This window comes from Balaenoptera acutorostrata, chromosome 3, assembly GCF_949987535.1.
Source record: "Balaenoptera acutorostrata chromosome 3, mBalAcu1.1, whole genome shotgun sequence".
Lineage (NCBI taxonomy): Eukaryota > Metazoa > Chordata > Mammalia > Artiodactyla > Balaenopteridae > Balaenoptera > Balaenoptera acutorostrata.
In genome coordinates this window covers 69,844,636-69,861,164 of record NC_080066.1, presented here as the reverse complement: position 1 = coordinate 69,861,164, position 16,529 = coordinate 69,844,636, and the positions used below count along the sequence as shown (strand labels likewise).

General features: G+C 36.7%; 1 protein-coding gene across 3 annotated transcripts in view; it reads left to right on the top strand.

The window, feature by feature from the left end:
- Window positions 1-16,529, top strand: part of MAP2K5 (mitogen-activated protein kinase kinase 5) — a 261,514-nt gene that overhangs the window by 93,759 nt on the left and 151,226 nt on the right. For all 3 annotated transcript variants that reach the window (XM_007166074.2, XM_007166073.3, XM_057542056.1), the window contains 2 exons: window positions 10,710-10,771; window positions 16,219-16,267. In XM_007166074.2, the coding sequence (XP_007166136.1) occupies window positions 10,710-10,771; window positions 16,219-16,267 (111 nt within the window). The remainder of the gene's footprint in view (window positions 1-10,709; window positions 10,772-16,218; window positions 16,268-16,529) is intronic.

Genomic DNA, 16,529 nt, shown 5'->3' with positions numbered 1-16,529 from the left:
TGATGTTTCCATTTTTTGGCTATTTGTGAATGATGCTGCCATGTACTTTTGTGTACAAGTTTTTTGTGGACATATTTTTTCACTTCTCTTGAGTATGTCAGTAGGAGTAGAATTGCTGGGTCGTATGGTAGCTCTATGTTTAACACTGCCAAACTGTTCCATTCCATTTTACACCAGTTTGCATTCAGTTTGCTAAATTTGTTCCTTAAACTCTAATAGGTTTTTATAGATTCCTTAGGGTTTTCCATATAGAAGATCATGTCATTTGAAAATAGAGGTAGTGTTACATCTTCTTTTCCATTTTGGATGTCTTTTTTTCTTTTTCTTGCGTAATTACCCTGGCTAAAACTTTCAGGACAGTGGTTTTTTGTTTTGTTTTGTTTTAATTTTTTTTAAAAATATTTATTTATTTATTTTTTGGCTGCATTGGGTCTTAGTTGCAGCACCCAGGATCCTTCATCGCGGCACGTGGGCTCTTTGTTGCAGTGCACAGGCTTCTCTCTAGTTGTGGCGCGCAGGGTCATTAGTTGCAGCGCAAGGGCTCTCTAGTCGTGGCGCGCAGGCTTAATTGCCCCGCGGCATGTGAGATCTTAGTTCCCTGACCAGGGATTGCACCGGTGTCCCGTGCATTGCAAGACGGATTCTTAACCACTGGACCACCAGGGAGGTCCCTCAGTACAGTGTTGAATAGAAGTAGTGAGAGTAGACATCCTTCTTTTGCTGCTTAGAAGGGAAGCTTTCTGTCTTTCACCATTAAGTATGATGTTAGCTCTGGGTTTTTGGTAGATGTCATTTATCAAGTTTGTTGAGTATTTTTATCATAAATTGGCATTAGATTTTGTCAAGTGCTTTTTTTGTCTATTGAAATGATCATGTGTTTTTTTGTCCTTTATTCCATACTTACAGTGTATTACATGAATAGATTTTTGCATATTGAATCAGTCCTGTATAATCCTTTTTATATGTTGCTGGATTCAATTTGCTAGTATTTTGTTGAGGATTTTTACATCCATATTCTTAAGTGATATTGGTTTGTAGTTTTCTTTTCTTGTAATGTCATTGTGTGAGTTTGATATCAGGATAATTCTGTCCTCAAAGAATGAGTTGGACAGTGTTCCCTCCTCTTCTGCTTTTTTGGAAGAGTTTGTGAAAGATTGATGTTAATTCTTCTTAAAACGTTTGGTATAATTCACCGGTGAAGCCATCTGGTCCTGGGGTTTTCTTTGTGAGTAGTTTTTGTGGTCAGGTGGCATTTGTTGTCTATCATTAGGAGAAGTCCAAGCACTGCTGCCCACTGCATCTTGGTATTGGAGTTGCCAAGAAAAACAGAGTACAATCAAGCACTGGATTAAACAATGCTTTACTCATATAAAAAAAAAAAGAGAGCAAGATCAGCTTTAGAAGTGGGTGTCAGTTCCCAATGGCCAACAGCAGGTCCCTCCTGGCAGTCTGTGCAGGGCAGTTGGCCTGCACATACCCATCTGTGTTGCAGCAAAAGTACCCCCCACTGTGCCCTACTCCCCTGGAGTCAGAAATACTGAAAGCTGGAGGTATGCCTAAGGTCCATTGATGCACATGCTTAATCAGGACAAAGGAGTACACATTGAGCCTAAAACAGGGAAAGATATTCCAAAACAAGGAGATAAACCCAGCACAGGTTGTGTGGCCTCTTTATCTCTTGGTAAGCAAGTGTTCCAGCCCCAAGGCCCATTCTTATGTGGCCAAGTAGGATTAGCAAGACTGTGTACATAAGACTGTCTTTCCCAAAAGTTTTTCAAAAACTGTGGTATAATACACATATAATTTACCATATTAGCCATTTTTAAGTGTGTAGTTCAACAGCATTAAGTGCATTCACATTACCATGCAACCACCACCGTCCATCTCCAGAACTCTTTTCAGCTTGCGAAACTGAAACCCCATACCCATTAAGCCATAACTCTCCTTTGCCTCCTACTCCCAACCCCTGGTAGCGAATATTCTACTTTCTGTCTGTATGAGTTGGGCTACTCTGGATACCTCAGCTAAGTGAACTTGCACAGTATTTGTCTTTTTGGGACTGGCTTGTTTCACTTTTCATAATGTCCTCAAGATTTACCGATGTTGTAGCATATGTGAGAATTTACTTTCTTTTTAAGATTGAGTAATATTGTGAGTAGTTTTTAAAATTACCAACCAGTATCTTTATTAGTTATAGTTATAGGTTTATTCAGAATTTCTATTTCTTCTTGAGTCAGTTTTGGTACTTTGTGGCTTTCTAGAAGTTTGTTCATTTCATCTAGATTATCTAATTTGTTGGTAAACAATTATTCCTAGTATTCCTTTGTAATCATTTTTATTTTGGTAAAGTCAGTGTTAATGTTCTCTCTTTCATTCCAGATTTTATTAATTTGAGTCTTATCCCTTTTTCTCTTGGTCAGGGTAGCTAAAAGTTGATCAGTTTCTTTGTCTTTTTCAAAAACCAACTCTTGATTTCTTTGATGTTTCTCTGTTGTTTTTCTATTGTGTTAAATCTCTGGTCTAATACTTATTAATTTCTACTAGCTCTGTTTTTAGTTTGCTCCTCTTTTTCTGTATTTTTAAGCTGTGAAGTTAGGATATTGATTTGAGATCTTTCTTATTTAATGTAGGTGTTTGCAGCTATACATGTCCCTCTAAGCACCTCTTTAGCTGCACTCTAGACGTTTTGATATATTGTTTTTTTCATTTGCATTTATCTCGAAGTGTTTTCTAATTCCCCACAAAGATAATCCCTGTGATTTCTCTTTTGACCCATTTTTATTTAGGAGTGTGTCATTTTCCACATTGAATTTGTCCTTCTGTTGCTGATTTCTAATATTCCTTAGAGGTCAGAGAACATGCTTTGTATGATTTCAGTCCTTTTAAATTTATTGAGATTTGTTTTATGCCCTAAAATATTGTCTGTCCTGGAGAATGTTCCATGTGCACCTGAGAAAAATGTATCCTGCTCTTGTTGGGTGGAGTGTTCTTGAGATGTCTGTCAGGACTAATTGGTTTATGGAGTTAGGTATTTTATTTCCTTGTTAATCTTTAGTGCAAATTGTTCTATCTGCTGTTGAAACTGAGTATTGAAATGGGGTATTATTTTGGTTGTCTGTTGCTCCCTTCAGTTTTGTCAGTTTATGCATCACATATTTTGGCATTCTGTTGTTAGGTGCATGTATGTTTGTAATTGTTATATCATCTTGATGAATTGACTGTTTTATCATTATAAAATGTGTTTCTTTGTCTCTAGTCACAGCATTTGCCTAAGAGTCTATTTTGTCTAATTTAGTATAGTCATTCCGGTTCCCTATCGATTACTGTTTGCTTGTTATGTCTTTTGCCATTGTTTATTTTCAACCTATTTGGGTGTTTGAATCTAAAGTGCATCACCTATGGGCAGCATAGAGTTGGATAATTTTTTTATCCATTCTGTCAGTCTCTCATTCAGTTAGAGTGTTTAATTCATTTACATTTAATGTAATTAATGACAAGCTAGAATTTATATCTGCCATTTTACTACTTGTTTTCTTTAAGTCTTCTTTTATGTTCTTCTGTTCCTTCATTACTGCTTTCTTTTATATTAAATAGATATTTTCTAATGTACTGTTTAAATTATCCTGTAGTTTCTTTTACTATATTTTTAAGGTGTATGTTTGGTTTCCCTAGAGATTACAGTTATCATCTTAACTTATTCAGATTAATATCAACAACTTATCAGATTAATATCAGCTTCCTTTCAGTAGCGTACAAAAGCTTTGCTCCATACTTTATTTTATATATCTGTGTGTGTGTATATATATATATATATACACAGAGAGAGAGAGAGAGATAGTGAGAGAGGGATTTGTATATATGTGTGTATATATATGTATATGTATGTATATGTGTATGTTTGGGAGGGTGTGTAATTTGCCTCTTTATTGATAGCCTGTATTTGGGAAGACATCATCCTCATACTTTAGTTCCTTACAGACGGTTTCCTTTAGTTATATGGATGTATATTAACATAGCTGATTAAAGATTTTTTTTCCAGTAAGTCCAACATCTGAGCTTTTTTAGGGACAGTTTCTGTTAATTGCTTTTGTTCCTGTGTATGGGTCATACCTTTTTGTTTCTTTACATGTCTCTTTTGTTGTTGAAAACTGGATATTTTAAATTATATAATGTGTTAACTCTAGAAATCAGATTCTCCCTCATCCCCAGGGTTTGTTTTTGTTGGATATGCTTGTTTAGTGACTTTTCAGAATAGTTTACAGAATAGTAAACTATTCTGTAGTGTTTCTGTCTCCAGTGTATAGCCACTGAAGCCTCTTTCAGTTAGCTTACTGGTCAGCTAATGATTAGACAGAGATTTCCTTAAATGCCTGGGGCTAATAAGTCTCCCAGTCTCTGCTGAAGGGTTCTGAGTGTGTTGGGGCACACCTTCAGTACTCTCCCACTCTCAGAGAGGGATAAGTCTAGTACTGTCCCACCAGTTGATAACTCTGCCTTAGTCTTTGCTTCCTGCTTGTGCTGAGCCTCATGTTCAGCCCAAGGTGACTGCTGAAAGCCTCCTCCAGGCCTTCCTGAGCATGCACATGGCCTTGTGCATGCATATATCCTAGATTCCCAAGAATATGTTGCAGCTTTTCAAAGCCTCTATTTTTTCTTTTTCCAATAAATCTATTTATTTATTTTTGGCTGCGTTGGGTCTTTGTTACTGCGCACGGGCTTTCTCTAGTTGTGGCGAGCGGGGGTTACTCCAGTGCACGGGCTTCTCCTTGCGGTAGCTTCTGTTGAAGCACGGGCTCTAGGCGTGCAGGCTTCAGGAGTTGTGGCACTCAGGCTCAGTAGTTGTGGCTTGCGGGCTCTAGAGAGCAGGCTCAGTAGCCGTGGCGCACGGGCTTAGTTGCTCCACGGCATGTGGGATCTTCCCAGACCAGGGCTCAAACCCGTGTCCCCTGCATTGGCAGGCAGACTCTTAACCACTGCACCACCAGGGAAGTCCATCAAAGCCTCTACTGACATCTCATTCCCCAGCTTTTCCTTTTAAGACTTTTGGTTAGCCTATTGTTTACCTAAACTGTTATCCGCCACCTCAGTAAGTTACAGAGTTAATTGATTGCTTCTAATTCTTTCCAGTAAATGCCCCTAAGGAAAAGGTTTTTTGTATAAGGTGTAAATAAAGACAGCATTGCAAGTGGGGTCTTCCAGGGAACCCCCAAACAGGTCAGAAGTGAAACTTTTATGAGAATGTGGATATGAAGGAGCACCAACTCAGTTCTGCCCGTGCAGTGGCTATCAGGCTGCTGGAGTTTACTGTGACGGCAGGCTGCTGGTTTTCAAGGCTGCACTGAAGCTGGAGATCAGGCAGTGGGAATAGGGCAAGTTAAAATGCCACAAAGCTTGCTTTTCTTACCAAGATTCAAGCGTTGTCCTGAATAAACAATTTTGGGGTGCTACGATCCTTTGGCTAATTTCAAGAGTTCTGAACAAGTTGATTCTGACAATTTTGGTCTGTTTTTTCATTGCTTTTGTGGAGAAGAGAATTTTCAGAGGAACTTACCCTGCTGTTTTCAGTGATGTCACTTTTTAGTTACATTTTAATACTTTAAGTCCTTATCTTAAAATATTCACTTTATAACCTATATTTAACCTCCTTTTTGAGACTCCTCACTCTCTTGACTTGAGCTGCCTGAAGCCCTTCTACTGCTGTTGGCAGCTTCCCTTTACTCCACCCTAACTGGTCCCTGAACACTAAAATTTCCTACTTCTTAAGTTTTGTTCCCCCATTCCCATCTTCTCTGCTATTTCCCACATCAGCTCCTATAAAACTTTATTACCCTCCCCCAGATTTTACCTACCTCTTTCTCATTTAGAGACAACATAGACCATCAGGTATGAGCTCTCATAATTCCTTGCTTTTCCACCTATAGCTTAGCAACAACTGCACACACCTGATGCACCTCTCACATGAAAAGCTGTTTAAGGTCAGTCCCTTTACATGTGCATCCCCATGGTGGAGTTTCTCCATTAACCACCCTCTCTCTTTTGGACCTTCATTCTCTCTGTAATAAACAAAATATTCCTCAAAAATACATGGACCAAAAACTATGTGCCATCCTCTATCATTCCTTCTCTTCCCTTCCTATCTCAGTTAAACTTCTTGACAACTTTGTCTCAACCCTAGTTCTGTTCTGTTAGTGTAAATTCTCATTATTTATTTTAATCTTATATTAGTTGTTTATTTCCAAGTAGTAACTGAGCACTTTCTTTCAGACACTGTTCTAAACTTGGGGGACAACAGTGAACAAGACTTAATCCCTGTTGGTATGGGGCTTAAATTCTAGAAGGGGAGACAAGAAACATACAGTACACTCTCAGAGAGGGATAAGTCTAGTTAGAACCTAAAGCAGGGTAGATGATGACTAATAAGGAGAGGAGGTGCTATACTGCAGGGGTCCCCAACCTCCGGACCATCGACCAGTGCTGGTCCACAGCCTGTCAGGAACCGGGCCTCACAGCAGGAGGTGAGCGGCAGGCGAGCAAGCGAAGCTTCATCTGCCGCTCCCCATCGCTCCCCACCGCTCCCCATTGCTCACGTTACCACCTGAACCATCCCCACACCCCACCGTCCGTGGAAAAATTGCCTTCCACAAAACTGGTCCCTGGTGCCAAAAAGTTTGGGGACTGCTGCTATATAGGACGGTCAGGGATGGCTTCTTTTTTTTTTAACTAAAAAATGTTATTTTATTTATTTATTTTTTATACAGCAGGTTCTTATTAGTTACCTATTTTATGCATATTAGTGTATATATGTCGTTCCCAATCTCCCAGTTCATCCCACCACCGCCACCCTCACCCCCCCCACCACTTTCCCCCCTTGGTGTCCATAGGTTTGTTCTCTTCATCTGTGTCTCTATCTCTGCCTTGCAAACTGGTCCATCTGTACGATTTTTCTAGATTCCACATATGCGCGTTAATATACGATATTTGTTTTTCTCTTTCTGACTTACTTCACTCTGTATGACAGTCTCTAGGTCCAAGGGATGGCTTCTTTATGGGAGTGGCATTTTAGCAGAGACTTTAATGTCGGTGAGCCAGCTCAGGGAAGGTCATGGGGAAGATCTTCAAGGTAGAGGATCAAGTATAAATGCTCTAAGGTGGGAAGCAAGCTTGGTGTAATCAGGCCCCACAGGAAGGCCATGGTGACTTGAGAGTAGTGATGAGAGGACCTGGGGCCAGACAGGAGGCCAGAGAAATAGGCAGAAGCTAGATTGTGTAGGCCTTGTAAGTCATGGTGAGGAATTTATGTTTCAGTCTGAATTTGTTAGGATGTATTGGAAGGTTTCAAGTAGGGGAGTGATGTGATAGGCCTTCTCATTAAGTCAAAATTAAATTCACTCAGAAATACCCAAATATAGCATCTCAGAATCTGTGTACATGTATTTGGATTACCATCATGGGAATAAGTTGTTTCCCCCAAAACCCATGTTGCAAAGAAAGAAACGGCTCTTTATTTTTTTCAACTGGAAGAGACTAAGAGAGTTTCTGAAATTTTTGCTTGTGGCTCCAGATTTCAATTTTGTTGGTATTAATAATAATCATGATCATTTTAAGGAAAATGTTGGGATGAATATGAAACTAATGTTGCTTGTTCATTTACTACATATCTGTTTATCCCACATGCAAGACACTACTTTATATTGTAGCCCTGTATTAGGATAAGCACAGACCTTACCCCATGAGTTCTTTTGGCTTAAATACATGAAGATGATAGGCCCAGTTGATCAACAGAAATGTGTAGTTGTTTGGCAGTTGACATGGATTTTTTGCTATTCTGTTAGCACTCTTCCTCCCGGTTCCCGTGGTGGATAGTGGCATGCAAGGAAATGACTGGCTAGGGATGATCTGAGGCCAGGGAACCCGAGGAAGTGACAGGTCACAGAGAGTAAACCAGTGACCTTGGAATCATGAGGAGAAGGTTCAAAGCAACCATTCAACAGATAAATGAGTATCTATATGCCTTGAATACCAATGCCTCAGCTAAGATTAAACTGTCTCTCTGAGTATGTGTCACATAGTAATATCACATTGCAGTGAGACTAAAAAGTTCACGTGTGATTCTCAAGCTATGTGATGTTATGGGGAAACCTTTTAGATCTTTGCAGTTCAAAGGTTCAGATCTTTTCCGAGTTCTGGCATCAACTGACTCATGGCTGTGACTAGAACACCCACCTCTCTGGACTCAGTTTCCCTCCTCTGTCAAATAAAGTCATTGGGCTGATCTTTAAGGTCCCTCCAGCACTAATGTTTGATGATTTGATGAGTCTAAAGATTGCCTAGGCCTATAGGATAGAAATGATAGTAAAACTCAGTAAAAATTCAACTGAAAACCCTCTGCCATTTTTAGCCTGATAAAGAGTTATTTTAATTGCATGAGAACTCATCCGGCTTAGTAGGAACTATTGATTCTAAGTGGATCTGCCACAATTTTTTTTTGCCTCTGACAGTATCTCTCTCTAATGATTATGTCAAGGACGGGATAAATCTGTGATGACACAAAGCCAGCTATGTAAAGATTTACCCATATGGATAGCTAAGGAGAGTGGGATATAACTGAGATTAAATAGATATTTAGAAAAATCAGTGAATTACCTCAAAATGGGATTCTTTTTTGGCTTGTTCCACTAATAATGGTAGTAATGTAATCTTTGGTTTTTTGATTTAGCTTGTTGACTACTATCCATTTAGCTAATTAAGCCCTGATTTATAGCCTATGTAAAAATAAATCTTCTCTTAGCAGTTCTTAGTAGTGTATGTGAATAGATTTGCACCTCCTAGTTTTGAGCCACTCAAGCTGTTCACTTCATAAGGGATTGGCCCACTAAACTACATTTCTGAGGATTCCAAATACCACCATGTAAAGCTTGATCTTCTTGAAATTGTTCATCCTTGCAACTGCCAGTTCATCTGAAAGATTGATGAGAACATGAAATGTTTTTTCTACCGTGTTTTCACTTTTCTTGCATCTATAATAAAAATGCCATTTTAGTAAATAAAGATGGCTCACCTCATTGCAGAAGTGTCTTTTTTTCATTCTCTTCCCGGTAGCACCCAGAACCAAAGCATAAGGTTTACTAACACTGTGGTTTTCCAGCTTCTTGTCAGAATCTGGAAACTACAAGCCAAAGTTAATGAAAGAAGTGATCATTTTCCTGCTTTAAACAAGATAAATACAAAACCAGTATCTTTATATATATGGAATATATATTGGTATAATATTTTTTACAGGGAAAAATAATTTTTTCTCTGTTCAGCTTTAGGAAAACTTGACATAAAAATATTTATATTTGCAAAATAGACTTAACTGCATTTGAAAAGGGTAATATGCTCCATGTCAACATCTTACGAGGCATACTTATAAAGCATCTAGTGGTAAAACTGTTAAATATGAATTTTTAGCCTCTGATAGAAACAAAAATTGTTTCTCAAATATATTGGATAATTCCTTTATGGAACTGAAAGACTGTACACCTCACCTTGACTCAAAGAAAGGTTATTACATGTGGTTAAAATAGTTCTCATATAATCATATCATTAATATGAGTAAAGTAGTGGTTCTTTGCATATCTTCCTGAAATTCTTATACTACTTGATTAAAAAATCAAGATTAAAAATTTAACAAACATACTCAAATTTATACTTCCAAATGAATACTGGTTCCTTTGAAATAGTTTCCTGGGGAAGTTATGCCATTATTTTAATGATGTTATTGTTGCTGCAAATGGTTTGCAGTCCCTTCTTTTGAAACTGTTTTCAGAGCAACTTAACCTAGCTGGTAAAATTCATGGCGATTTAAATTTATTTATTTATTCATCTGACAGATATTTATTGAATATGTACTCTCTGTTAGTTGTGCTGATTTCTAGGTTGATGAAAATTAAAAACAAACAACATGACCCCTGCCTTTATCATGTTCACAATCTAGTGATTTTGTTTTTTGGAAACCACCAAAAGCTGAATTTGGTAAAGGTGAAGGATGTTAGTGAATACCATTTTAGTGAAAAAATGTTATGACATAAGGAGTTTTTTTTTTAGCCTCATAAAATGGTTTTCAAAATTGTATCAAAGAGAATTTCCAAGAAAGAAAAAACCATTTTGTTCTAAGATAGTATCTTTGGAATATGTTGATTGCTTGTCATGGTACCTAATTTGAAGGGTAACATTCATTTAGATAGATGTTAACATTACTATTTTACTTTATTAGTTTTTATGTGTATTTTGAACTTTATATGCACCAGCTTTTGTTTGGTTAATATGAAAATTCTAAGATAGGGTCCTGGTTTACCTTTGAGAAAACTGTTAACACAAGCTAGATACCTAGATATGATTGTCCTATTGATCTTTAGTTTTGCGTATGTATTTAAGTTTACATAAAGTACAGATTCTTAGCCTGTCCTTCACTACGTTCCTTCAGTTTTTACATGTATGTGATTATACACTTGAGAATAAAATGAAAGTATCTAGTTATGCTTCATCTGGAAGTATGATTATGTCATAAATATTGATAAAATTGGACTAAAAAGCTAATTTTACTCTAGACATCCAATGCATGATGTCAGTAGAGAAAAAGAAGTCTCACAATGGATCCACAGAGGAGGGGCCCAGTGCACTTTTCTAGTAGTTTCATTTGTTGTAACACAACATGTTTGTTTCTACAGGGGGATCTTTGGATGTATATAGAAAAATTCCAGAGCATGTCCTTGGAAGAATTGCAGTGGCGGTGAGTATATGGCTTCAACTCTATGAAATTTGGGTGATTTAATCTCTATAGTCAAACATTATTCTCCTTATATCCTCAGGATTTTTTTTTTTCTTTTTCTTCAATCCATGCTGACTGCCAGGGCCTTCTTAACTCTCTTATCATTTTTGTCCTTTCTTCTTTTCATAGACCAACCTACAATAATGACATAAACACATGATAGTTTTCAGGCTTATGGATATTCTTTTTTTTGGCCACGCCGTGTGGCTTGCGGGATCTTAGTTCCCTGACCAGGGATCGAACCTGGGCCCTGTCAGTGAAAGGGCCGGGTCCTAACCACCGGACTGCCAGGGAATTTCCTGCATATTCTGACCTGTTCTAGTTTCATGTGTTTGCAGGGACCTTACTACTCTTGTTAACCAGTAAAATTTCCACGATCTTCGGAAAGAAAGCTGTTTTAGGGATATTTTGTAGTTATAGGCATATGATTAGAAAATACTTTTAAAGCCTAAATTATTAAAATAAAACGATCCATAAGAAAATACTACTTTAGTCTTAAAGATTTTTGCAGACTTTTTATGTACTTGGTTTTTAATTTTTTCACCATGTATACCTGGAGTTTATACCCTTTGTGATTTCCTTTTTTCTATATTCACTAATTTAAACTGATGAACTATATCAACTAAACTAACATTACTATATAAACTCCAGATTTCAAATTTGGAATAACATAGGCTAAACAGTGTCTAAGAGAAGTCGTGGGTGGTGTAATAGTAAACAGTTGCTAAACTAAAGGCGCTCTGAAAACTTAAGCAGTTTAGTGCAGAACAAAGTGATTATACCATGTACCATTTAATTAAATGGCTGATTTTCACATTCATTATACATCAAACTGACAACACAAACCCTTTAATCCAACATGGACACTTATTTAGTCTTAGTTCATTGTAATTCACAGCTTTCCTTTTTTCTTTCTAATTATTAGTGAGCACTGCCCAGGTTGATGAGAACTTTCTTTCCTGATGCTATTGCTGCTAAGTAGCTTCTAATTTACATGTTTAGGTAGATAAGTATGAAATTTGACTACTTAAAGCACTATTTTAGATGAAAATAAAAATGTTTCATTTCCCCTTTTAATCTCAGGGGGGAATGAATGCTTTGTGGCTTTTGGCAGTTCTTAGCTCTAACGTTTAAAAACATGTATATTAAAGGGGGAAAAAAAAAAAGGAGGAATACCAATTGAAAAAGCAAAACGTATGAGTTCTGTACTCAATTATCTATCAAACTTGGCTAAACTAGCAATCTGCCTTCTTCAGTAGAGAAGCTTGTTCTTCCTGGGCTTCATAAATCTCGCCTCCCTCTTGTGTAGGGCAGCCGCACAAGGCCATCGGTCTTTTCAGTTCTACTGGAGTGGGAAGCCTGTGAAGTGAATGGAGTCAGCAAAAAAAAAAAAAAATCCAGCTTCAATGCAGGGCTTACCTAATTGAAAATATGACAGTGATTTTAGTGAAAGGCATTTGAAATAAGTGCTAGCCCAAATCATTATTTGCATTTAACCCTTACATTTTAAAAAATGAGGCTGTTTTTTTTTTTTTTTTCTAAAATGTGTCCAATTTCACCAGCTTTTATGGCTTATCAGGTCATAGTAATGAAAATTGCCTGTGGCCAGAGTAAAAAAAAAAAAAAAAAAAATGGTTTTGATAATTTTACTCTTCATCTGCTACTTTTTATAAACTCTGCTAGGGCCTAAGCTTGTATGATACTTCCAGTGTGTTTTTTTAATGAAATTTTAGTAGACTACAAAGTTGGATAATCCTTTGCTGCAGCTAACAAACACCAGTGGAAGGGTTCTACCAATCAAAATAATAAGACTAGCAGATTGATGGTTTGTAGGACATGATTTGTAAAGTAAATGTTCTCACAGCCTGATTGGGTTCCCAGTATCCTTGACCATCACTTCTCTAGTGTTCTGAAGACAGCATCAACATCATTCCCTTGAGTTCCCTCAGGGAGGCCAGGGAAGCACATGGGTTCTTTTGCCAAGTCAGAAGGAACAGAATCAGGAGAGAGGAGGGAAATAGGTATATATTGAGTACTTCTTTATGAAAATCATTGATAAATGTTTTATATACAAATATTATATCATTTACCCTTCACAGTAACTCTACAGATGATTGTACATATTTTATACAAGTGCAAGATGAGGTGTAGAAAAGTTAAACCGCTTGCCTAGAGATATCATGTAAGCTAGTCAGTAATAATTAGAACCCAGGGCAGTTTGACTCCAGGCCCCATACCTTTTCACTCTGCTTTCCTAAGAAAATGAGAAAAAAGAAGAGGAAGAAATGAAAGGGAGAATGAGGTTTAAAAGTAAAAAAGAGAAGTATGAATGAGAGAATACTAGAGTAACACATACAACTGCTTCAGATTCTTTTCATGTCTTAGAACCACATCTAGGCATCTCTTCCTCCCCAAAGTAACTTTATTTTCCAGGTTCTAATAGTCTGGCATGCTCTACAGGTCCACAGATCCAACATTCATTACAGGATAGACCCCTGTCAGCCTTTATGGTATGTCGTTCAAATTTTCTCTTGATGGATGTATGGCAAGAGAATATTTTCCCAGAAAAAGAAATCCATATAAACTGGTTGATTTCAGCCTTACAGCTTGCTCAGTGATTTTTATTACTTTCCACTGGAATCTGGTCTCCTATAAAGAGGAATGCCTTTCTGCCTTTCCCTGCCATCTAACAGACTTTATTTTTCCTCTCATTTCTGAAGCAGTGACACTGTGTACTGTATTTTGAGTGCTAATGTTGATTGAAGTTGTCCCTGAAAGGCTGTTCACTTGACATGTCAAGGAGTGAGTGACTGACAGCAGATATAAGTACTTTTAGTGTCAAGGCTTTGTCAAGTCGTTGTGAAACCTAGCTTACTGAATACCAATAATACCCTCTAGATTTTCAGTGGACAGATTTCTAGCTCCCCATGGTTTATTCTTCTTCTAAAGGAAAATGTAGTCTATTTTGATAAAGTTGGAAGAATAATATTTTCTTTTTGAATCTCCAACAAAACTTATAAATTTAGCAAGTATCATAAAATCAGTATTTGTTTTACTTTTTCTCTGCCTGATAATCTGAATATGGTGGATTTCCTTCCCCTGTGTTTTTTCTGATTATTCATTTTCTGTGGGACTAATTTTCAGTGGTGAGTTATCTTTAATGGGAGAGCTTTAAAATATGCAACTAAGCTTATAAGTTGAGAACTTTAACCCTATTTCCAGAGCTCAGAGGGTGATTACTTCCAGCTAAATAAGATGACCTTGTCCTACTACTCGAAGAAAAAATTGTTTTTATTATTGATGTTATTTTTATAAGCATTTAAGGGAATATTTTTGTCCTGTTTCTTCCTTCTGTGTTAGTTATTCCTATTTTCATATTTTCTTTTTTTACTATCTTACTGTTCAGAGTACATGTGTTTTATTGTAATGCCACTTAGTCTGAATCCTGGAAGAAATCATTTGCTATAGGTATGTATTCTGTTCTCTTAAAATAGAAAAATATATCACAGAATTGATTATAATGCGTTAGCAAATTTTTCAAGAGTACATTCCACTCAGTGAGAACAATTAAAATATGTTAACTTCTGCTCAGCATTAGTTGATATAGATTTTATCTTCTTCTAGACCTTTAGTATTTGGAAATTGGGTTTTTCCCTTGGCATTTCTATTTTTAATATTGCCCTTGGTCTTTTTTGATCAACTAAAATCCTTGCATATTTAGCTCCAACCCTCTTTTCATCATTCTCAAGATATGTAAATTACTCAGTTACTTCTCATAATGGTAGTTTTTCTTTTTCTTCTATTCCTGACTCACCTAAAAATTTCTATAATGATGGGTACTTTAAAATTCTTACAGTAAATTTTTAATAATAGTGGTGTGTTCATTGTATCTGATACCTAATTATAAATAGTCAACCTTGAAATTGGTAAGTTCACACTCATGTGCATACAGGGTCAGTGGGTATGAATAAAAATATATGCATCTCCTTTTACAGCAATTTCCATATAAAGATTTTTAAAGCTTTTAATGATTAAATTTCCCACACAGAAGGTAGCACTTACAAGCCATGTACTTAGGGTCTTGGAAACATCTTCTCTTCAGTACCTTATTCGACTAATTACTCTTAACTCAGTCTGTTAAATTAAAAAAATCTAAAATCTAACTCAGATGTTTGTATTTTCTCATTTTATTTCTTTTACTTGCCCTTTCAATGTTGTCCACATGATTCCACACATACTTGCATCAGTCAGACTGGCTTGTGAGGATCATCATCTTGATATACTTTGTTGTTTCCTACCCTAATAGCATTTAAAATATTTGGGGGAAACTTTTTATTTTGAAATTATTTTAAACTTCCAGAAAACTGGTGAGAGTAATACTAAGAATTCCCAAAGATGCTTCACCCAGATTCCCCAATTGTTAACAATTAACCACATTTGGTTAAATATATATGTGCAGATTTTTTTCCTGAAACATTTGAGAATAAGTTGCAAATATCATGACCCTTTACTCCTAATTACTCCAGGTGTGTTATTTCCTAAGAACAAGGACATTCTCTTACATCATCACTGTATATGGATCAAAATCAGAAAATGAGCATTGATACATCATTATTATCTAGTCAACAATCCTTATTCAGATTTTGCCAGTTGTCCAATAATACCCTTTATAGACCAAAAGAAAAAAATTTTCTAGTCCAGCATCCAGTCTTGGATTATACGTTGCATTTAGTTGTCATGTCTGTTTAGTCTCTGTTAATCTAGAACAGTGTCTCAGTGTTTGTCTTCCACAACCTCGATATTTTTGAAGAATACACTGCCCCAACACTGATCATATATTTTTACCTTGGCTTGAATGCTTTTTTCACTTTTCTTCACATCAATTGAATCTGTTACTCAGGGCCTGGCACTTTGGTAAAGCCTTTCTGACTACTGTCAGGGGAAGCAGTCTTTAGTCCACCCATTGCCTTCATTAGTTAAGTTTTTAAAAAATGTCTCTCCTCGGTCATAAATGTCATGACTTAAAAAAAATTTTTTTTCATGTACAAAAGTATAGAAAATAAGTGAAAATCTTTGTCCCTTTTTCCTGTCCCTCTCCTTTCTGCCCACACCACCACTGAGAACTTCGTCAATGGACTTCCAGGTCATATTATGTGCACACATATCCATTTCTTTCATTCATCGTACCTTATCTTCAGAACACTGTGAGCTCATTAAAGGAAGGAACCTGTAGCTTATACATTCGGTGTCCCCACAGCGCCTGACACAGAAATGGGAGGTGTTCAATAAATGCGTGTTGGTTAACAGACTTTGGAAGGAAGAAATTATGTCTGATATGATTATGTGTTTAAATGTGGAATGTTCCTTATAAAAACCATCATTGTCCTGTTTTCTCTTTCTCAATTTAGGTCGTTAAAGGCCTTACTTATTTGTGGAGTTTAAAGATTTTACATAGAGGTATGTACTGAGCTTACAAGCTCTGACTTAATTTGGGGTAGGGTGGGGAGCTCTCCCTGTACCTTGATTTTTAAAGTGAATAAATGATCTAATATTTAAGCCAGGTGATATATTTGGTAGTCAGTAAGATGGCTGCTTTATAAATGTTACTTAAAAATTTTTTTCTTCCTTAACTACTCTGATTTAGATTATAAACTTGGTATTGTATTTTTGTGAATAATGTTTACCAAACATGTAAAATGGTGTTTCATAGTATTTGGAA